This window comes from Biomphalaria glabrata, chromosome 4 (assembly GCF_947242115.1).
Source record: "Biomphalaria glabrata chromosome 4, xgBioGlab47.1, whole genome shotgun sequence".
NCBI classification, from domain to species: domain Eukaryota; kingdom Metazoa; phylum Mollusca; class Gastropoda; family Planorbidae; genus Biomphalaria; species Biomphalaria glabrata.
In genome coordinates, this window is record NC_074714.1 from 18,194,392 (window position 1) to 18,212,909 (window position 18,518).

At 37.3% G+C, this 18,518-nt stretch overlaps 1 protein-coding gene across 5 annotated transcripts in view; it reads right to left on the reverse strand.

Moving 5' to 3' along the window:
- Positions 1-3,133: 3,133 nt before the first annotated feature.
- Positions 3,134-18,518, reverse strand: part of LOC106050637 (uncharacterized) — a 33,123-nt gene continuing 17,738 nt past the window's right edge. For all 5 annotated transcript variants that reach the window (XM_056026270.1, XM_056026269.1, XM_056026272.1 and 2 more), the window contains 4 exons: positions 15,232-15,524; positions 12,436-12,596; positions 11,004-11,122; positions 3,134-4,808 (listed from right to left, as the gene is read on the reverse strand). In XM_056026270.1, coding sequence (XP_055882245.1) covers positions 3,447-4,808; positions 11,004-11,122; positions 12,436-12,596; positions 15,232-15,524 — 1,935 coding nt within the window. In that variant the 3' untranslated portion in view covers positions 3,134-3,446. The remainder of the gene's footprint in view (positions 4,809-11,003; positions 11,123-12,435; positions 12,597-15,231; positions 15,525-18,518) is intronic.

Consider the following 18,518-nt stretch of genomic DNA (forward strand, 5'->3'; position numbering starts at 1 on the left):
TTTGAAATTGAGCCGGAGATTGTTTAGCTCATTGGCAAGTTAAAGAACAAACAGACCAATTCGATAAAATGGTGTCTCAAGCGAAAGGAAGAATAGACTCGTTGGTGAAGGAGCAGTTGCCTGTAGACTGGTGAAGACGTTGCATGGTAAAGACTGTGGCTGCACAAACAGTGGTGATGGAGACGCTGGTGATTAAAGCGCCGTCTGTGTTGTGGGCAAGTCTTGTGGGAAGACGAGAAACGTGACAACGATGGCTGCGACAATCTCAACGGGGTGTACCGAATCGAACGGAAAGAGACAAATGAAGAAACTTAAGTCTGTTATGTGCCTGAAGCGTTTGCTTTTGTTGTACCTATTACCAGGTACCTCAATGAGCCGGACAGATTAGGACAACGTTAGGTCTGCGTCCAAAATCTTTAAGTTTTATTTATGAAGTATCAAGTCAAGTTGTTATTGAATTGAGAAGTTATTGTTACGAATCTCCCTATCCAGGCTCACTGCAAATGGCACCAAACGACACCACCAACTTAAAGAACTTGACAACTCTGGGCTTCAAAGTAACGTAATAGTTTAATGTCAATAAATAACAGCCAACACTGTACAATTGGCAGCACGTAACACAAGACTGTACAAATATCTCTCCGCCGTATCAACTCTTGCACTGGTCTCTCTCTGTCTCGTCTCGGACTTGTACTGAGCCGTTGTAACGAACTGTAGATCGGGAAGTTGTGACTGACTCGTCTCTGATACCCTCGCTCTTTATATAAGGTCCCTGCTGGCCTTCTAGAACCGGACAGAACGTCGCTCGACCATTCTGGGTGGTCAGATGACTACAATTCTCGTGACGCTCCTGAGCTGTGTTCACGACGCCGATCCTTCCCGAACCGTCATGTTGAAACTCGTCTCAGCTGACCGTCGTAACTCGTCACGCTCGACCGCTCATCTAGCGCTGGCCTGGGGCGATTGGCGTTGGCTGACTACACACACACACACCACCCCCATCTGTGCCACCACCAGGTTTATAACATTATTTTATGTGAAAGTTGAAGAAGTATTATTAAAGAAGTTTTAAGAAAATACAGAGAGATGTTTCTTTCTTCATTTCATTGCAAACTGTACTTGCTGCACATTACACAGGGAATGTGAATGCCAACCAATAAAGCATGTGTATTTCTGCCATCTACATTGACATTGGCATAGATGAATGTCAGTCAACCTACTCTAAATATGAGCTGTCAAGAGGAAGACATCTTCAACTTGAACTTGAAGAGATCTATCTCATGGACGTAAGACTGGTAACTGAGGATAAGTGTGGCGCATTGGACTTTGTTTGCAACGTGGATGAATATGGACCTGCAGCTTTCTTTTCGGATTTAGCTGGATTCAAATGTAATTAAAACTAGGATACAAAATCGTTATTTTATTTCTCAGGAAGCAATTAATGAGCGCATTCATTTATACGTACTAACCCATGTACTGGTACGCACCCAACCCCATCACGGATACACCACCCCCCCTTTCCGGATTCACTCCTAACCCCACCCAAAACAAATATTTAAAAAATGGCGCTACTCCATCAAAGATAAAACTAAACCACTTAGCTGGATTCAAATGTAATTAAAACCAGGATACAGAATCGTTATTTTATTTCTCAAGAAGCAATTAATGAGCGCATTCATTTATACGTACTAACCCATGTACTGGTATGCACCCAACCCCATCACGGATACACCACCCCCCTTTCCGGATTCACTCCTAACCCCACCCAAAACAAATATTTAAAAAATGGCGCTACTCCATCAAAGATAAAACTAAACCACTTAGCTGGATTCAAATGTAATTAAAACCAGGATACAGAATCGTTATTTTATTTCTCAGGAAGCAATTAATGAGCGCCTTCATTTATACGTACTAACCCATGTACTGGTATGCACCCAACCCCATCACGGATACACCACCCCCCTTTCCGGATTCACTCCTAACCCCACCCAAAATAAAAATTAAAAAAATGGCGCTACTCCATCACGGATAAAACTAAACCACTTAGCTGGATTCAAATGTAATTAAAACCAGGATACAAAATCGTTGTCATTTTATTTCTCAGGAAGCATTTGATATTCATCTCACCACAATATATAACACTTTCGCTCGTACGTCAAAGAATACATTTTATATGTGCGAAAAAATATTTTAGAAATGTACTCTTTTTTTATTTATGTAATTTTCTAAAGGGGAATAGCCGCTATTAGTTTTGTGTGGTCTTTCTGACGGTTCGTTCATCCGTCCGTTCCGTTTAGAACGTAATATCAGGTTGCCGAGCCTCGCTCGGTTAAATAATTTCATAAGGAAAGATTATACCCGAAGTCATTTTGGGAATATTTGTGTAATTACGAAAATGAACGATCAGGTAAAGACAACTAACTTGAAGAGTTGTTTTTTTTTGTGTGTTCTGTTAGTTCTAAATGTAATTGTACAAAGCAATTTAATATAAACTCTCTTACGTCCTCCTACAGTCTAGACAAACTACAGCTCACTTCGTGTCGTTTTACATTGCATTTTTTGTGTAAAAGTATTGTACTATTATTGGCTTGGAAGGAAGTCTTTGTAGTGTAACTTCTCAAATGCTTAGGTTCAGACATTTAATATTGCAATAAGTATATTCATTATGGTTTTAATACGAAACTTCAAGTGATGCCAATCTCTACGTTAAAGAGTAAAACGGCGCATTTGTTCTAAAAAGACAAAACAATGCGTTATTTTTCTAAAGAAACGTTTCCATGGGGCACCTCTGTTACGCCGATCACCTAGCCTTTGGCAAATGTTCGTCCACCATACGGGATACTTGTCCTGCCCAGCCCTTACTGTTGGACTATAAGAAGCTCATACCGCCTTTTGCCATCCATCCACCCCAGTGACCACTACAGCCCATGGAGGGATAAGGCCTGCTTCAACACATCCCTCCATTCAGATCTCTCCTGAGCCTTCCGTCTCCACGCCCTAACCCCAAACTTTTTACCGAGGTTTACAGTTCAATCAAAAGAGGCTACAGCGTAGGCCTACACATTTCTTGTACTGATTATACATGAAACTACATTTTGTTTTCTCTATTGAAACAGTTGACAATAAAAAATAATTCTTAGACTTTTTTTTACTAAGGTTAAGTAACAAGTACAGTGACAGACAATCATAATACATATATAAGGACGATTTGTATCCAAACATTTGAATTATATAATAATATAATTTATATAACAAAATAAAATAAAGCATTTGCTTAAGGCCAGTTTAATTTTCATGGTCGAGTTCTGGTTTAGTCAATCCTTTGACTAATTATAATACTGAGGTTCAAGGTTCAGTAATTTATTCAGATTTGTTTGTTTAATTCAAAACTAACAGAATTTCAGTGCAGAGTAAGAGTTTAGTATTTTTATTGAGGGTAAAACAGATCAAATTTCTGTCAAGATTCGGACTCTGCTGCGCTTTGAAAGGAAATACATAGCTATGTTTTTTAAATTTAAAGCTCCAATATTGGGAACTAAAGACACTAAAAGATTCTCAATTTCTTCCTTTGGATGCCACAATAAAGAAGTGAATTCCGCCATGTTTAAACTTTTTAAAGCCAGTTCTTCAGTTGTGCTGATGGGAATGGCCTTCTTGAGCTCGTCTATTAACATCTCGCGATTGTAGCACCCATATTCAGCGTTGGTTAAAAGCTGCTTAGGTCGAGGTGGCAGAGGTGGCCTGTAGCTTTCCTGAGGATGGAAGGGAAATTTATAGTCTGTGTTCTCGTCCACATCGCTCTCGGACGCCAGCTCTGAAGGGGTGACGTACTCGTGGTCTTGGTTCTCAATGGAGCCGTGAAAGAGAAACAACGGGGTGTTTCCGTCTTCCGTGTCACTCTCACCGTAACCCTCGTCCTGGGTCTCTTCCCTGAACGTCCGAGGGCTGATGGTGATAATGCCTTCGCTGCCTTGGACTAAGTGAAAAACAGAGCTTCTTAGTCTACTCGGAGACCTAGCCACCTCGTGATTCGTGCCATCGTAGTTCCCTCTTGTACTTATAGATGGAAGTCCCGGAGGAACGCGGGATTCTTTTATTGGCAAGTTTATGTATGAGTCTGGTTGAGTGTCAACAGGTCTACCTCCTTTGGCTGAAATTTGAATAGCACTTAGGTCTAAACTGTAATCATCCTTCGAAATAACGTGTATTGTATTGTAGACTGTGTCACAGTTTGTATTGTCTTCATATGACGAATCGCCTTCTTCGGGGGAACTTATTCTGCAAGGCAGTGGATTACGCGTATGGCCTGCCGTTCTAGGAAGTGTCTGTGGAGTAGTATTTGGGCGCAGTTGCCCAGATTTCCCAATCCTGATTGCATTTTTGCGTTGCTTTCTCCGCAGCATAATGTCCATGTTGAAGCTTTGGTCCGAAGCGTAGACACCCACACGCCTGGAGAGGCTGTTTACTGATGGTAGTCGAAAAGATCGGCTCAGAAGATCGGATTGAGGCTTGCGCAGCTGGACAGGATCATTTCGCCAGGCCTCTTTAACCATGGTAATGGAAGAAGGCTGATGCGAGTTGTCTGTCTTGACTTCTGATAAGTTATTATAAGAAGAATCACCACCGCCCAAGCTGGACTGAAGCATACGCAAATGTTCGAGATCATTTTTCCATGCCTCTTTAACCATGGTAATGGAAGAAGGCTGCTGCGAGTTGTCGGTCTTGACTTCTGATAAGTTATTATAAGGAGACTCACGATCTCCCAAGCTACTTTCATCAATGTCCACTGAGCCTTGAGGGCGGATAACCTAAACATCGAAAAAAAAAAGATTTGTAGATTGTAATACAGCGTATTTCTGTACTTGTAAGTTTCTGTGGAAATTTAAATTATAATGTCATTGTTCCTAATTAGTATAAGGCACAAGAATACGTGAAGATATTTTTTTAAAATCTATTGCTTCTTCTCAGACTTTCTATTTAACTCTATCAGAAGTGGGGGGGGGGGGATTCCAACTTTATACAACTCCATTTCAGCTGTAAATTAAAACTTATCGATTACCCAATACAATGTTGCTTAGAGTTTAGAGTATATTAATGAAAAATTCAATAAATATATGCATATATATGTTGAGTCACTGAAAGACTTCTATTCTGTGGGGGTTCCTATTCGTATCTGTAGTTTCGTATTTACGGCAGTGTAAGATAGTGCAGCCTCCCAGGACTACCCCTTAAAAAGGTCCAGCATATTTAAAAAGCTATTGAATGTTTAACTAAATATACAAATTAAGCAGGGTCGGAGTGGGTATCAGGACATTTAGACCATTACCCGGTGGGCCGGTACCAAATGGGAAAGTGGGGTCGCCGAATGAATTAATTTGAATGACAATAAGAACCGTACATGTGATTGGCACCTTACCTTTCATAGACGACCTTTACAGACTTACTGTGTAATACTAGCCACATACTCTAGTAATAATGATATCCATTATACCATTCTACTGTTGATGTACAAATCTTATGTATACACTAAGTGATTTTAACAAATAACATAAGGTTTATAATTTTATAGACCTGTAGAAATTGCGCTAGTGTCAATATACTCTGGTGAATCAATAACATAGACTATATATTAGTCTATGATATATAAGGTGACGATGAGCTTCTAATTAGTTACGAATTTCCCAACTTGTAAACAGTAATCTAACACATTTCCCTTATTGTAAACAGTAATCTAACACATTTCCCTTATTGTAAACAGTAATCTAACACATTTCACTTATTGTATACAATAATTTCTATACATCACCAAAATTGATTCTAAGTCCAGTCAAAATGTCCGAGGTTTTTCACGCTTCAAAGTCATTCACAAATCAAAATTTTACGCCGTCAGGGAAAAGAGATATGGCGTGAATGAGAAGACTGATTGAAAGATAAAAACTTGCTAGAATCCTCTGTCAAAGGAGACAGGAACATTTGGCACAACCGATTCAAAAACCTTGTTGAGTCTCACAATGATAACTTTCAGGAAGGAACATCCACAAACCATTTCCTCCTGGAGACCGAGTCACGTGAAATGTGACGTAGAAAAACCCAACCCATACCCACGAAGTGGCAGAAACCCTTTGAGTATAGATGTACATGGGCGTCTTCAACTTTCCAAGCATTTTAACAAGACTCGAATTAAATTCGCACACGAAACAGTAGTATCTTGACTCCTTGAGACAGTAATTTAATTTAGCTCCAACTTGCTCGGGTCGGGCATTAACAATTTGCGCAATGAATTGATGATGGGAAATAAAGAGCATGGACAGTATGAAGACTATTGTGTGCAATGGAGTAGAGAGCAGAGAGAGCTGCCCAGTTAGAAACGTTCGAATGGGTTTTATTGAATTTTAAAGTAGTAAAATTGAAGTGACAATTGCGTGTTTTGTAATCAACAGATCGGCTTTTGAGTTAGTGCTTACTCTGTAATGTATGCCAGTTTTTTTGAGTTAGTGCTTACTCTGTAATGTATGCAAATTTTTGAGTTAACGCTTACTCTGTAATGTATGCAAATTTTTGAGTTAATGCTTACTCTGTAATGTATGCCAGTTTTTTTTAGGTTAGTGCTTACTCTGTAATGTTTGCCAGTTGTTTGAGTTAGTGCTTACTCTGTAATGTATGCCAGTTGTTTGAGTTAGTGCTTACTCTGTAATGTATGCCAGTTGTTTGAGTTAGTGCTTACTCTGTAATATTTGCCAGTTGTTTGAGTTAGTGCTTACTCTGTAATGTATGCCAGTTGTTTGAGTTAGTGCTTACTCTGTAATGTATGCCAGTTTTTTTAGGTTAGTGCTTACTCTGAAATGTATGCCAGTTGTTTGAGTTAGTGCTTACTCTGTAATGTTTGCCAGTTGTTTGAGTTAGTGCTTACTTTGTAATGTATGCCAGTTGTTTGAGTTAGTGCTTACTTTGTAATGTTTGCCAGTTGTTTGAGTTAGTGCTTACTCTGTAATGTATGCCAGTTTTTTTAGGTTAGTGCTTACTCTGTAATGTATGCCAGTTGTTTGAGTTAGTGCTTACTCTGTAATGTATGCCAGTTTTTTGAGGTTAGTGCTTACTCTGTAATGTATGCCAGTTGTTTGAGTTAGTGCTTACTCTGTAATGTATGCCAGTTTTTTGAGGTTAGTGCTTACTCTGTAATGTATGCTAGTTGTTTGAGTTAGTGCTTACTCTGTAATGTATGCTAGTTGTTTGAGTTAGTGCTTACTCTGTAATGTATGCTAGTTGTTTGAGTTAGTGCTTACTCTGTAATGTATGCCAGTTGTTTGAGTTAGTGCTTACTCTGTAATGTATGCCAGTTTTTTGAGGTTAGTGCTTACTCTGTAATGTATGCCAGTTGTTTGAGTTAGTGCTTACTCTGTAATGTATGCTTGTTTTTTGAGGTTAGTGCTTACTCTGTAATGTATGCTAGTTGTTTGAGTTAGTGCTTACTCTGTAATGTATGCTAGTTGTTTGAGTTAGTGCTTACTCTGTAATGTATGCCAGTTTTTTGAGGTTAGTGCTTACTCTGTAATGTATGCTAGTTGTTTGAGTTAGTGCTTACTCTGTAATGTATGCTAGTTGTTTGAGTTAGTGCTTACTCTGTAATGTATGCTAGTTGTTTGAGTTAGTGCTTACTCTGTAATGTATGCCAGTTGTTTGAGTTAGTGCTTACTCTGTAATGTATGCTAGTTGTTTGAGTTAGTGCTTACTCTGTAATGTATGCTAGTTGTTTGAGTTAGTGCTTACTCTGTAATGTATGCCAGTTTTTTGAGGTTAGTGCTTACTCTGTAATGTATGCCAGTTGTTTGAGTTAGTGCTTACTCTGTAATGTATGCTTGTTTTTTGAGGTTAGTGCTTACTCTGTAATGTATGCTAGTTGTTTGAGTTAGTGCTTACTCTGTAATGTATGCTAGTTGTTTGAGTTAGTGCTTACTCTGTAATGTATGCCAGTTTTTTGAGGTTAGTGCTTACTCTGTAATGTATGCTAGTTGTTTGAGTTAGTGCTTACTCTGTAATGTATGCTAGTTGTTTGAGTTAGTGCTTACTCTGTAATGTATGCCAGTTGTTTGAGTTAGTGCTTACTCTGTAATGTATGCCAGTTTTTTGAGGTTAGTGCTTACTCTGTAATGTATGCCAGTTGTTTGAGTTAGTGCTTACTCTGTAATGTATGCTTGTTTTTTGAGGTTAGTGCTTACTCTGTAATGTATGCTAGTTGTTTGAGTTAGTGCTTACTCTGTAATGTATGCTAGTTGTTTGAGTTAGTGCTTACTCTGTAATGTATGCCAGTTTTTTGAGGTTAGTGCTTACTCTGTAATGTATGCTAGTTGTTTGAGTTAGTGCTTACTCTGTAATGTATGCTAGTTGTTTGAGTTAGTGCTTACTCTGTAATGTATGCTAGTTGTTTGAGTTAGTGCTTACTCTGTAATGTATGCCAGTTGTTTGAGTTAGTGCTTACTCTGTAATGTATGCTAGTTGTTTGAGTTAGTGCTTACTCTGTAATGTATGCCAGTTGTTTGAGTTAGTGCTTACTCTGTAATGTATGCAAGAACAGTGTGAAGAAAGTTTTGACACAGTGAAATGTTGAAAGAATAAACTGAAAATCATAAAGACACAAGAAAAAAGTAAAGTTTCCCCTTTAAGACCTTGCAATCTATTGGGCAGATGATGTTGAGGTCATCTGTTTCTTTGGCCAACAGTTAACGAGCAGGGTGGTATGTGGCCAGCACAACGACCAACCGCATTTACTTTCCCAAACTTAAATCAGGTACCCATTAGAGTAGGGTTGGCGCCCTAAAAGTCCCGAAATACAAAATCCCAGTCTTCACTGACATTCAAATCCAGGATCTCATGTTCGGAAGCCAAGTGCTTAACCATTCGACCACCGCGCCCCTTACGACACAATAACAGTTGCAATATTTCAAGTTTGAAGCTTCTTATCCCTTGAATGTGGATATGCTAATGCCAAAACTTAAATTTTAATGTTGATCTCTTTTAAATGTTTATGCTTCGTTCTTTTAATTATATCCATCGTTTCAAACTAATTAAGGTCGCAATCGTCCAATTAGTTGTACAAATTGAGATTTCCTATAACCTAAAATTCTATCAAGATATAGCAATGCAATACATTAAATTAGGCCTACATTAACCCGCATTTGGCATCCTGGCCTTCATTTTTCTACGCATTAACAAAAATGTAATTATTAGGAGAGCAAGAACAATAATTATACGTCGTCGTATGGCAATCAATTTGTAGGCCAGATCGTATGTTAGTGCCTAGAAGGATTTTTCATGCAGTCCGACTCTGATATTAAGTAGAAGAACATTAGAGAAATATGATTGAATTGACCATAACTCTCTAGCTTTCTAAATATTTGACATTCTATTAGATTTATTAAAAAGTGCATTTAAATTGAAAGTCCAAGAGGATTGGTGTCTTCATCAAAAACTCTGCACATGGCCTTCTTTACTAAAATCCTGCACTTTTTGACTGTATAATCTCCCCATTGCATATTCTATACATCTGTTCACCTCTACAATAGAAGATCTTTACATATTACATTTATGATCGTAGCACAATAAAGTGAAAAATTTGGAACTTTGTATTTCTCACATCATCTGGTTCTGAAATTTACCCAAAGATTGTCACATTGTTTCTCTCCCACTCCCTCCACATCTGCACAAAAAAAAATTAAAAAATACTGAACTTTAGTCCTATGAATGCCTTCGATTAAAACTACAGTTGCAGATGAAAAGTAGAAATGTTTAATTTTTTATTGTGTGTTATTTTTTTTTCATGTAGACCTCTGAGGTGTGTGTTTAATAATTGAATGTCCCAGTCTCAGTTGACATTGTCTGATTGAATGTCCCAGTCTCAGTTGACATTGCCTGATTAAATGTCCCAGTCTCAGTTGACATTGCCTGATTGAATGTCCCAGTCTCAGTTGACATTGCCTGATTGAATGTCCCTGTCTCAGTTGACATTGCCTGATTGAATGTTCACCTCATGGTAAGACATTGAAAAGTCCCGTGAATTCCTGATGTAGAAAACAGGAAGTAGAATGAATAAAATTAACTTAGAGTTCAATCAGTTCAGTCAGAGAGTCAAGTGTTATCCTTTGAACGAGGCAGCTATGTATTATCTTAGGAGTAGCGACTTTGAGAGTCGAGTTGTAACTTGAGTCAAGTAGTATCTTTTGGCCCAGTACGCATTTAAGTATTTTGATAGTTTTTCTCTGAATTTAGATAGTAAAGTAGTAACTGTGAAGTTTATCGTTACCCATTGTGATGCGGACATTACTTCTGATTTATTCTGTAACTAATCATCTTGGATATTCAATACCGCTGTTATGCGGATGTAATTATGTTTCACATTGGAAGTCTTGATGTAACTGCCAATAAGGTGCAGTATTGTTATTATCGTCATTAAATAAACATTATATTTGTCTGCCAAAGAGAACTTGAGTCAATCTGTAATGTCTGTGTCTGTCACGTGTCAAGTGTGACTCCAGGAAGCACGAACCCAGTAGTCGCGACACACTAATAGTAACCAGCCTCAGGTGTAATAGTATAATACTAGGTCAACGCACATACAACATTTACACAAAGATGTCATACTATAAGAATGTAAACATCAAAAAGAAGATGACAAAGATGTCATACTATAAGAATGTAAACATCAAAAAGAAGATGACAAAGATGTCATACTATAAGAATGTAAACATCAAAAAGATGATGACAAAGATGTCATACTATAAGAATGTAAACATCAAAAAGATGATGACAAAGATGTCATACTATAAGGATGTAAACATCAAAAAGATGATGACAAAGATGTCATACTATAAGGATGTAAACATCAAAAAGATGATGACAAAGATGTCATACTATAAAAATGTTAACAACAAAAAGATGATGACAAAGATGTCATACTATAAGAATGTAAACATCAAAAAGATGATAGCCTAGGTGTCACAATGTGTTACCTTCATCGCTTTAGTGAAATTGGGTGCATTGGCTTTGCAATGCCTTAAGGCGCTGGTCCACTCAGGGCTGCTTTTGAGTTGCACATTTGTATTGGCTACTTGAAACTTGATATCAGATTCTGAAGTGAAGATCATAGGTTGAATGTTAGTGGTATATCTTGTGCATTCGATGCATATTTCTTGTATATTACATTTTTTGTTGTGTGTGGGAATGGTAGATAATAAGAAGATGAAAGTTCAAGGATGTTTAAACTGTTTTAGCAAAATTGTTTTTTTTTTCTTTTGTGTTTTTTTGTAATTTCACTGGTATCGAAGGAAAATATTTAGTAACCCAACAGTGGATGTGTTAGGTAAATCGAAATTGGGGGGGGGGGGGAGGTTGATTTGGAAAAGGTGGATGTCTTAGGTAGATCTCAATAGATGAATGTGATAGGTAGATCTAAATAGGTGGTTGTGCTGGGCAGATCTAAAAAAGATGGATGTATTATATATATATATAACAGAGAATTACAAAGAGTGGTCATATTACAACTAGAGCGATGTTTCTCTGGATTCAGAGCGGAGCATAAGGTTAGGGTTTACTGGGTGTTAGGGTTAGGGTTTGGAAAAAAAAAAGCCCCCTACCCCCCTGAAAAGTTCTGGATCCACTATTGCTAGACTGGACATGGAGATCTCTAAGACTACACAAAAATTGTAAAAAGCTGAAACAAGGTGTTGTTCTGTAAAGCAATAAAAAGAAGTAGAGTTGTTATTGTTTTTTTAACCCTAACCTGTTTAACATTTAATATAGAGACCTAGATCTAGTAGTCCATTAATTAAACATAGACAATAAGACTACTCTCGACTTATAATTATTATTTTTTAATTTTTAGATGCATAATCTGGATCTAGAAACATCTAGGTAATCAATCTATTGAAATGTACAATTTAAAATTATTAGATAAACCAATCAATCAATCTAGGATATTTTGGATATTATCTCAATGGAAACCAAAAGGAAAAGGGTTAGGGTTAGGGAATTTGTTTCCGTTTTCCAGTCTAGGTATAATATATAGCTCTGTGATCTACATTTAGTTCTCTGCCAAATTTAAGTTTAATTCTTTTTTATTTGAAAAATTAAAACCTTCAAACTAGATTTATTCCAGTGTGGCCAATAAGCTGTTCTCTTCTCAGTGATATACATCAACTGTTACATTTCTTGGGAAATCTTTAGAGCCTTTTTTTTTTGAGATCTGTGTCCATGTTCCACCCTCCATGAAGTTTTGACTTGAATAGAAGTGTTGTAATAAAAACCTCACCAATATTTTGTATAAGTTTACAGCTCTAAACTTAATTGTCTTATGGCTGATATGCATGATTGTTTGAGACAACATTATTATTAATGAGACCATCAAAAGCTCTAATTTATACATAAAATCAGATGTCCGCTGACCTAGTGGAATTTCCAGGCTGACGACGATCTCTCTGACGAAAGTTGAGGCGACCACAGTGTCCTCCAGGTCCATATCAAACAAGTACAGTGTTCCCGTGAAGTCACACTGTATCATCGGCACCCAACCGTGGAGTAACTTGACTATCACAGGAAGCGTAGTGCTAGGGAAAAAAAGGAAATTTAGATATTTATTTTTGTACCATTACCAACGCGGTGGTTAAATCAATATTAGCTAGAAAGCTCAAAACACAAATATTGATGTTTTTGCTCTGTAATATGATTGGTTATTTTTGGCTCAAGCTTCCAAGACTGACTAAGTGATCCATTGGGTCTATTCATAATGTTACACAAATCAGTTCAAAATTATATATAATCAGTTAGTTAATTACACAATTTGCTTCTCAAAATTATATATAATGAGTTAGTTAATTATACAATTTGCTTCTCAAAATTATATATAATGAGTTAGTTAATTATACAATTTGCTTCTCATAGTTATGCATAGTCAGTTAGTTAATTATACAATTTGCTTCTGTAGAAGTAACATTTCTTACTTGTTAAAGCTTTCAAGAAAGTGTGTTGGGAGGGGGGTGGGGTGTGTGTTAGGGAAGGATTCACAAAACATAAAAAGTTTTTTTTTTCTTTTCATTAGCTACATTACATTAAACATACATGTCCAAATTTAAAAAAAAAAAGAGAAAAAAAAACAATAATAGAAAAAAGCAGGTCACGATTATTCTAATCTAGACAAATCCGTTAAAGTAAGTTGTTTTAAATATGATATCTGCATCGTAATTTACTTAAATAAACCTAAATGAAATGGAATGATTCTAGAAAAGAAGCATCAAAAGTTCAAATATTGCTTGTAATTAAATTTGATTTAACAAAACAAATTTCCTTGATAGATCTAAACAAAACAAAACAAAAAATTACTCCTTTTAAAAGATAGTTCCTCCATAGAGAGCCATAATTTTGTTCTTAATAACTAATGAATGTTAGATTTAAAAAAAAACAAACAACAAGGAACATTATTGGTTCAGGGACCAATGTTTTAATGCGAGACAATGACAAATTAATTAAAGAAACAAATGGGGACAGTATTGATTAATGCTCGAAGCATGCAACCATAGACATAAATAAATATAGACTGGAAGTAGGAAGTTATTTTTATTTGGGGGAAGTCAAATATGTTTTATGTACTATATCTATGTGAAAAAAAAATGGCGGCAATTGAGCTATAAATTTTTGGACCAACATTTCAGCCAATATATAATTATGATCTTTAGTTTTGAAAAGTACAAAACTGCCATATTCCCAATATTTTGCCTTTGTTTCATAATCATAGACATAGGCAAATATATATAGGTTTGTGATGTGGATCTATGTTTGTTGACATGGCTTCTTTATTAATGTATGGCGGTCGTCTTATCGATTCAAATTGTTAGAATTAGTTTTTAGTCAAAAAAGTCAAAGAAAATGAGCAGAACGTGCTCTAATGTTCGTAGTACGATAGGCCAAGGATAAATTCTAAAGGTTGAAAAAAAAATGAATATTATACACAGTAACTTTCAGTTTCAGTAAGTCAGAATAATTCAGTATCACTGTGACTGACTAATTTAATATTGATAGAATCTAAATCAAATAAATATGACTAATATTTGTAATAACTAGGTCTAATACTTTTCATACTTTTTACTACTAACTATTAAACTAGTCAGTCTATCATCTATGCATGCAGACTATAGACTAGATCTAGTATAAGTATTAAGTATAGATTATAGATCTAGTGACAATCTAGTCTAGACTATTTATATACTAACTATAGACTATAGACTAGACTAGACTATACAGATTACAATTATAGTTTATAATATAGACTATAGTATAGTAGTATAGTACTAGTAGTAAGTAGTATTTTTTTTTACTATAGTATTTATATAGACTAGATCTAAATCTAGTATTTAAAACTATTTATAATTATTTTAATTATGTAAATTTAATAGTAAAAAAAAACATGGCATCTATTAACGGATCTTTTTTCAGCAGAAGACCCAAATAAGCTAAAATGAAAACATTTTATAACAAAAGATAATCAGAATGCTCGCCTGACATAGAGTCTAGATTTGGTAGGCACGATTAGAGATATAATAATACAGAAGGGGTTCTATCAATTGTATAGGTTATGGCTGAAAAAAAAAACCAACTATAAATACTTTTAATTTTACACTGCTCATAACTGCTGTATAGCTCATACAAACTTATCTTTTCCCAAATGTTTCCCATAATAATTTTTACTTTATCGTCCAGTCTATATATATATATGTCTATGCATGCAACCTTTCAATTCCACTTCCGACTTGCAGCTCGGATGATCTATTGCAGTGTTTCCCAAATGTCTTCTTTAACGGAACACTTTGCACATTTTCAGTATTTATAATGGGGCACTTTTAGGCCTACATATTTTTATAGAGAGATTAAATCAAGTGGTAGTCTACTAGTTAGTTATTCTAGTAGTTCGTGGAAGACCTGTTCAGGCCTCTTGTCCCACGGAACACAGTTTGGGAAACACTGATCTAGTGGTTTGAAGGCTTAGTCCTGCATTGCTGCTAATTAGAGTGCTATCATCATTTATGACCAGTATGAAGCTTGTCAGCCTTCTCCCTGTCTTTAGTCTCAATTATCAAGTGTTAAATATATTTGAACTGAATTTTCGATATTTATTTTCATTTCCATTTTGAGTGTTTGAACACATTCCCCACACATTTATTTTTTAAACATAGAAGGGAGGTAACTTACATCTTTATTAAGTCAGCTAACTGTATTGCTAGAGTTCTCTCCTCTGTCTTTTTACCACCTTCCTGATATATGGGATAAAACACGCCGCTCTGCTCTGAGCTCAGCAGAATGTTCCTGTCCTTTTCGTCGTGAAAGAGTGAGAAGGACACGCCACTGCACTCACTGTGCTGCTCGTAAAGGGCTTTCAAAGCCTCCGAGCCCTCGTGTAAAACCTGCTTGCTGCCCTTGCGTATGACATCACCAGGAAGTAGCTGGTGGGGCGCATGAGTGACAGCCGTTTTGTTCTTCGTCATCTGTTGAAGGAGATCAAATGTAGATCTAAGCCTAACACATAAACATGACCAAACATCTTATCTTTGATGTTTTTAATTTTTAATAAATGGAGAGTTGGTTTTGTGTGGAGAGATGGCCTACTTAACAAGTGACGTCACTCTCTTCAGTGGCGTAGCAAAGTTGTTTACACGTGGGCTCAAGCTCATGAATGTCATGATGGGGCCCCCTCACTAAAAACCATGAATTTGACCCCCAAAAAATCATCTTGTATGTATCAGCACATTGACCAAAAGACATTTGAATATTACATGTATGTTGCATATAGTTCCCCTTTCAGATCTTGCGATCTATGGGGCAGATGATGTAAAGGTCATCTGTTACTGTGGCTCACAGTTAACGAGGGTGTCATGTGTCCAGCACAACCACCAACCACCTTTACTTTTCCCCAACTAATATCAGGTACCCATTAGAGCTGGGTGAACTCAGAGGCGCCCAAAGATCCCAACATTAAATCCTAGTCTTCACCAGGATTCGATCCCGAGACCCCCTGTTCGGAAGTCAATCGCTTTACCACTCAGCCACCGCGCCTCCATGTTGCATATGCTTTACAAGTAATATTGATGTCACATTCAGATGCTTACAAATCTTCGTAAGCGTGGGTGAAAAAGAGACATTCTATGGCCCTTGTGGGCCCGTATTAGTCTCAATGCACCTTTTCGTGCCATGGTTGCTACGCCTACTTCTATCATGCTTCTTCCAATAAGATTTATTCCCAATTTCTACCAACTTTGCAGATCTTTGTATTTGAAAGCCGACGTTTTAATGTCTACAGTACCAAACAATAAGTCCTTTAGCTTTGATGAACATTTTTTTGTTTTTGGTGCATAACTTTATTTCTTAACAATTAGTTTTTTATGTATATTTCTACACAGATCTAGATCATCAATGTAATTTGACTCTAGGTCTAGATAATTGTCAGAGTGTATGTCAGGAATTATCCTTACATCATTGTGTATGTCGCAACGGTTTGTCACTCTCTAGATTTAGATCCATGACTGAGAAAATAAAAATAAATATGTAAAGATTTTTTTGATTTTTGATTTTTGATTTGAGGCACATCGGCACAATTTAGGCCATGTCGTGCCTGCAGTCCCTTAAGGACTACTCTTTCTCTAAACAACGAGGGCCAGATTCTATACAGTCATATAATTAAAATCAAGGTCTATTCACAGTTAAAATAGTAAAGGTAGTAAAAATTTAAATATTTGGTAAAAATCTAATGTAAATAGTGCATGTTCACAAATTCAGAAATCAGATCTTCGTAGATAGCCCCACTTCCCGAATAAAGCCCAGTACCTTCCCAGGGTCGACATTATTAAATAGTGTTTTTAGATTAGTGGCTCTAAAATATTTCGCCTGACATCCTGGTATCTGGGGCAATCAACGAGGATATGTTCCACGGTGAGGCGAGAGTCACAGTACTCGCAAAGTGGGGGCTCCTCTCTCTTCAGTACAAAAGAGTGCGTGATGTAGGTGTGGCCAATCCTAAGTCTGGACATGGTTGTGCTACCACGCCTTGTCAGACCCTTAGATGTGGGCCGCCACCTGACATCCGCCACAATCTGCCTGAGTTTACTGTGAGTCTCAGCCTCCCATCGGTTCTGCCACTCTCGATAGGTGGCAGAGGCAATACTTTGTCTCAGGTCCGAGTAGGGAATTTGGGTTCCTGACACCGCATGATTTAGGGCTCTCTTTGCTTCTCTGTCTGCGGCTTCGTTTCCCTCAATGCCAACATGGGAGGGGACCCAGATGAAGGTGACATCCCTATGGTCGGCTGTTATTTGGTCCAACAGCTTCAGGCTCTTATGTACCAATGGGATGTCAGTCTTCATCCGCCCCAAAGCTTGCAATGCAGATTTGGAGTCGGAGAACATTATAAATTTACTCCTTTCTGATGCTTTTACGGCCATAAGTGCAAGCAATATTGCGTGCAATTCAGCCGTAAAGATGGAGCAGCCATCGGGGAGTCTACGGGAGATTGTTTTGTTCCGAAAGGAGCAGGCACACGCGACCTTTCCCTCCATTTTGGATCCGTCTGTGTAGATGGTGCCACAATCTCCGTAGCTCTCCTGCAGTTCCCTAAAGTGGACTTGTAGTATGCTTGGGTCTGTATTTTCTTTTTTGAAATTAAGGAGGGATAAATTTAATTTGGGTTTATTCATTAGCCAAGGAGGATTCTGAGGGGTTTCTATTTCAGAGATTTGGTCAATGGGTGGGGTTAAATTTTGGATGGGTTCTCTCATTCGAAGGCCCAACGGCTGTATGACGTTAGGCCTTCGATTGTATAATTCTACCTCTGTGGGGTTAAATATGGAGTCAAAAGCAGGGTTCGTGGGGTTGGATTTTAGCTTGACTATATACTGCATTGCAAGCTTTTTCATTCTTATATCCATGGGGAGTTCTCCAGCCTCCACATGGAGACTTGGGATAGGTGATGTACGAAACGCGCCGAGACAGAGACGCAGGGCAGCATTTTTATTGGTTCCAGTATTTTTAGGTACGACTTCCTTGCTGCTCCATATATTATGGATCCGTAGTCTAGCTTGGATCGAATTAGACTCCGATAGAGCAGCAGCAAGGTATCTCTGTCAGCTCCCCAGTCCGTATGGCTGAGTACTCTTAGTATGTTTAATGACTTTTGGCATTTCTTCTTAAGTTCCTTAATGTGGGGGAGAAAATTAAATTTGGAATCTAAGGTGAGGCCTAAAAATTTTGTAGTTTTCACGACAGGGATCTTCTTTTTGTGTATAAATAGTTCAGGGTCTGGGTGGAGTCCCCTTAGATTACAAAAATGTATACTAACTGTTTTGGAGTCTGAGAATTTGAAACCATTATAGTTTGCCCAACCCTGAATTTTGTTTAAACATAACTGTAATTTTCTTTCTAAGGTGTTCATGTTTTTCCCATAAGTAAGAATGACAAAGTCATCAACATACAAAGAGCACTCTATGCCA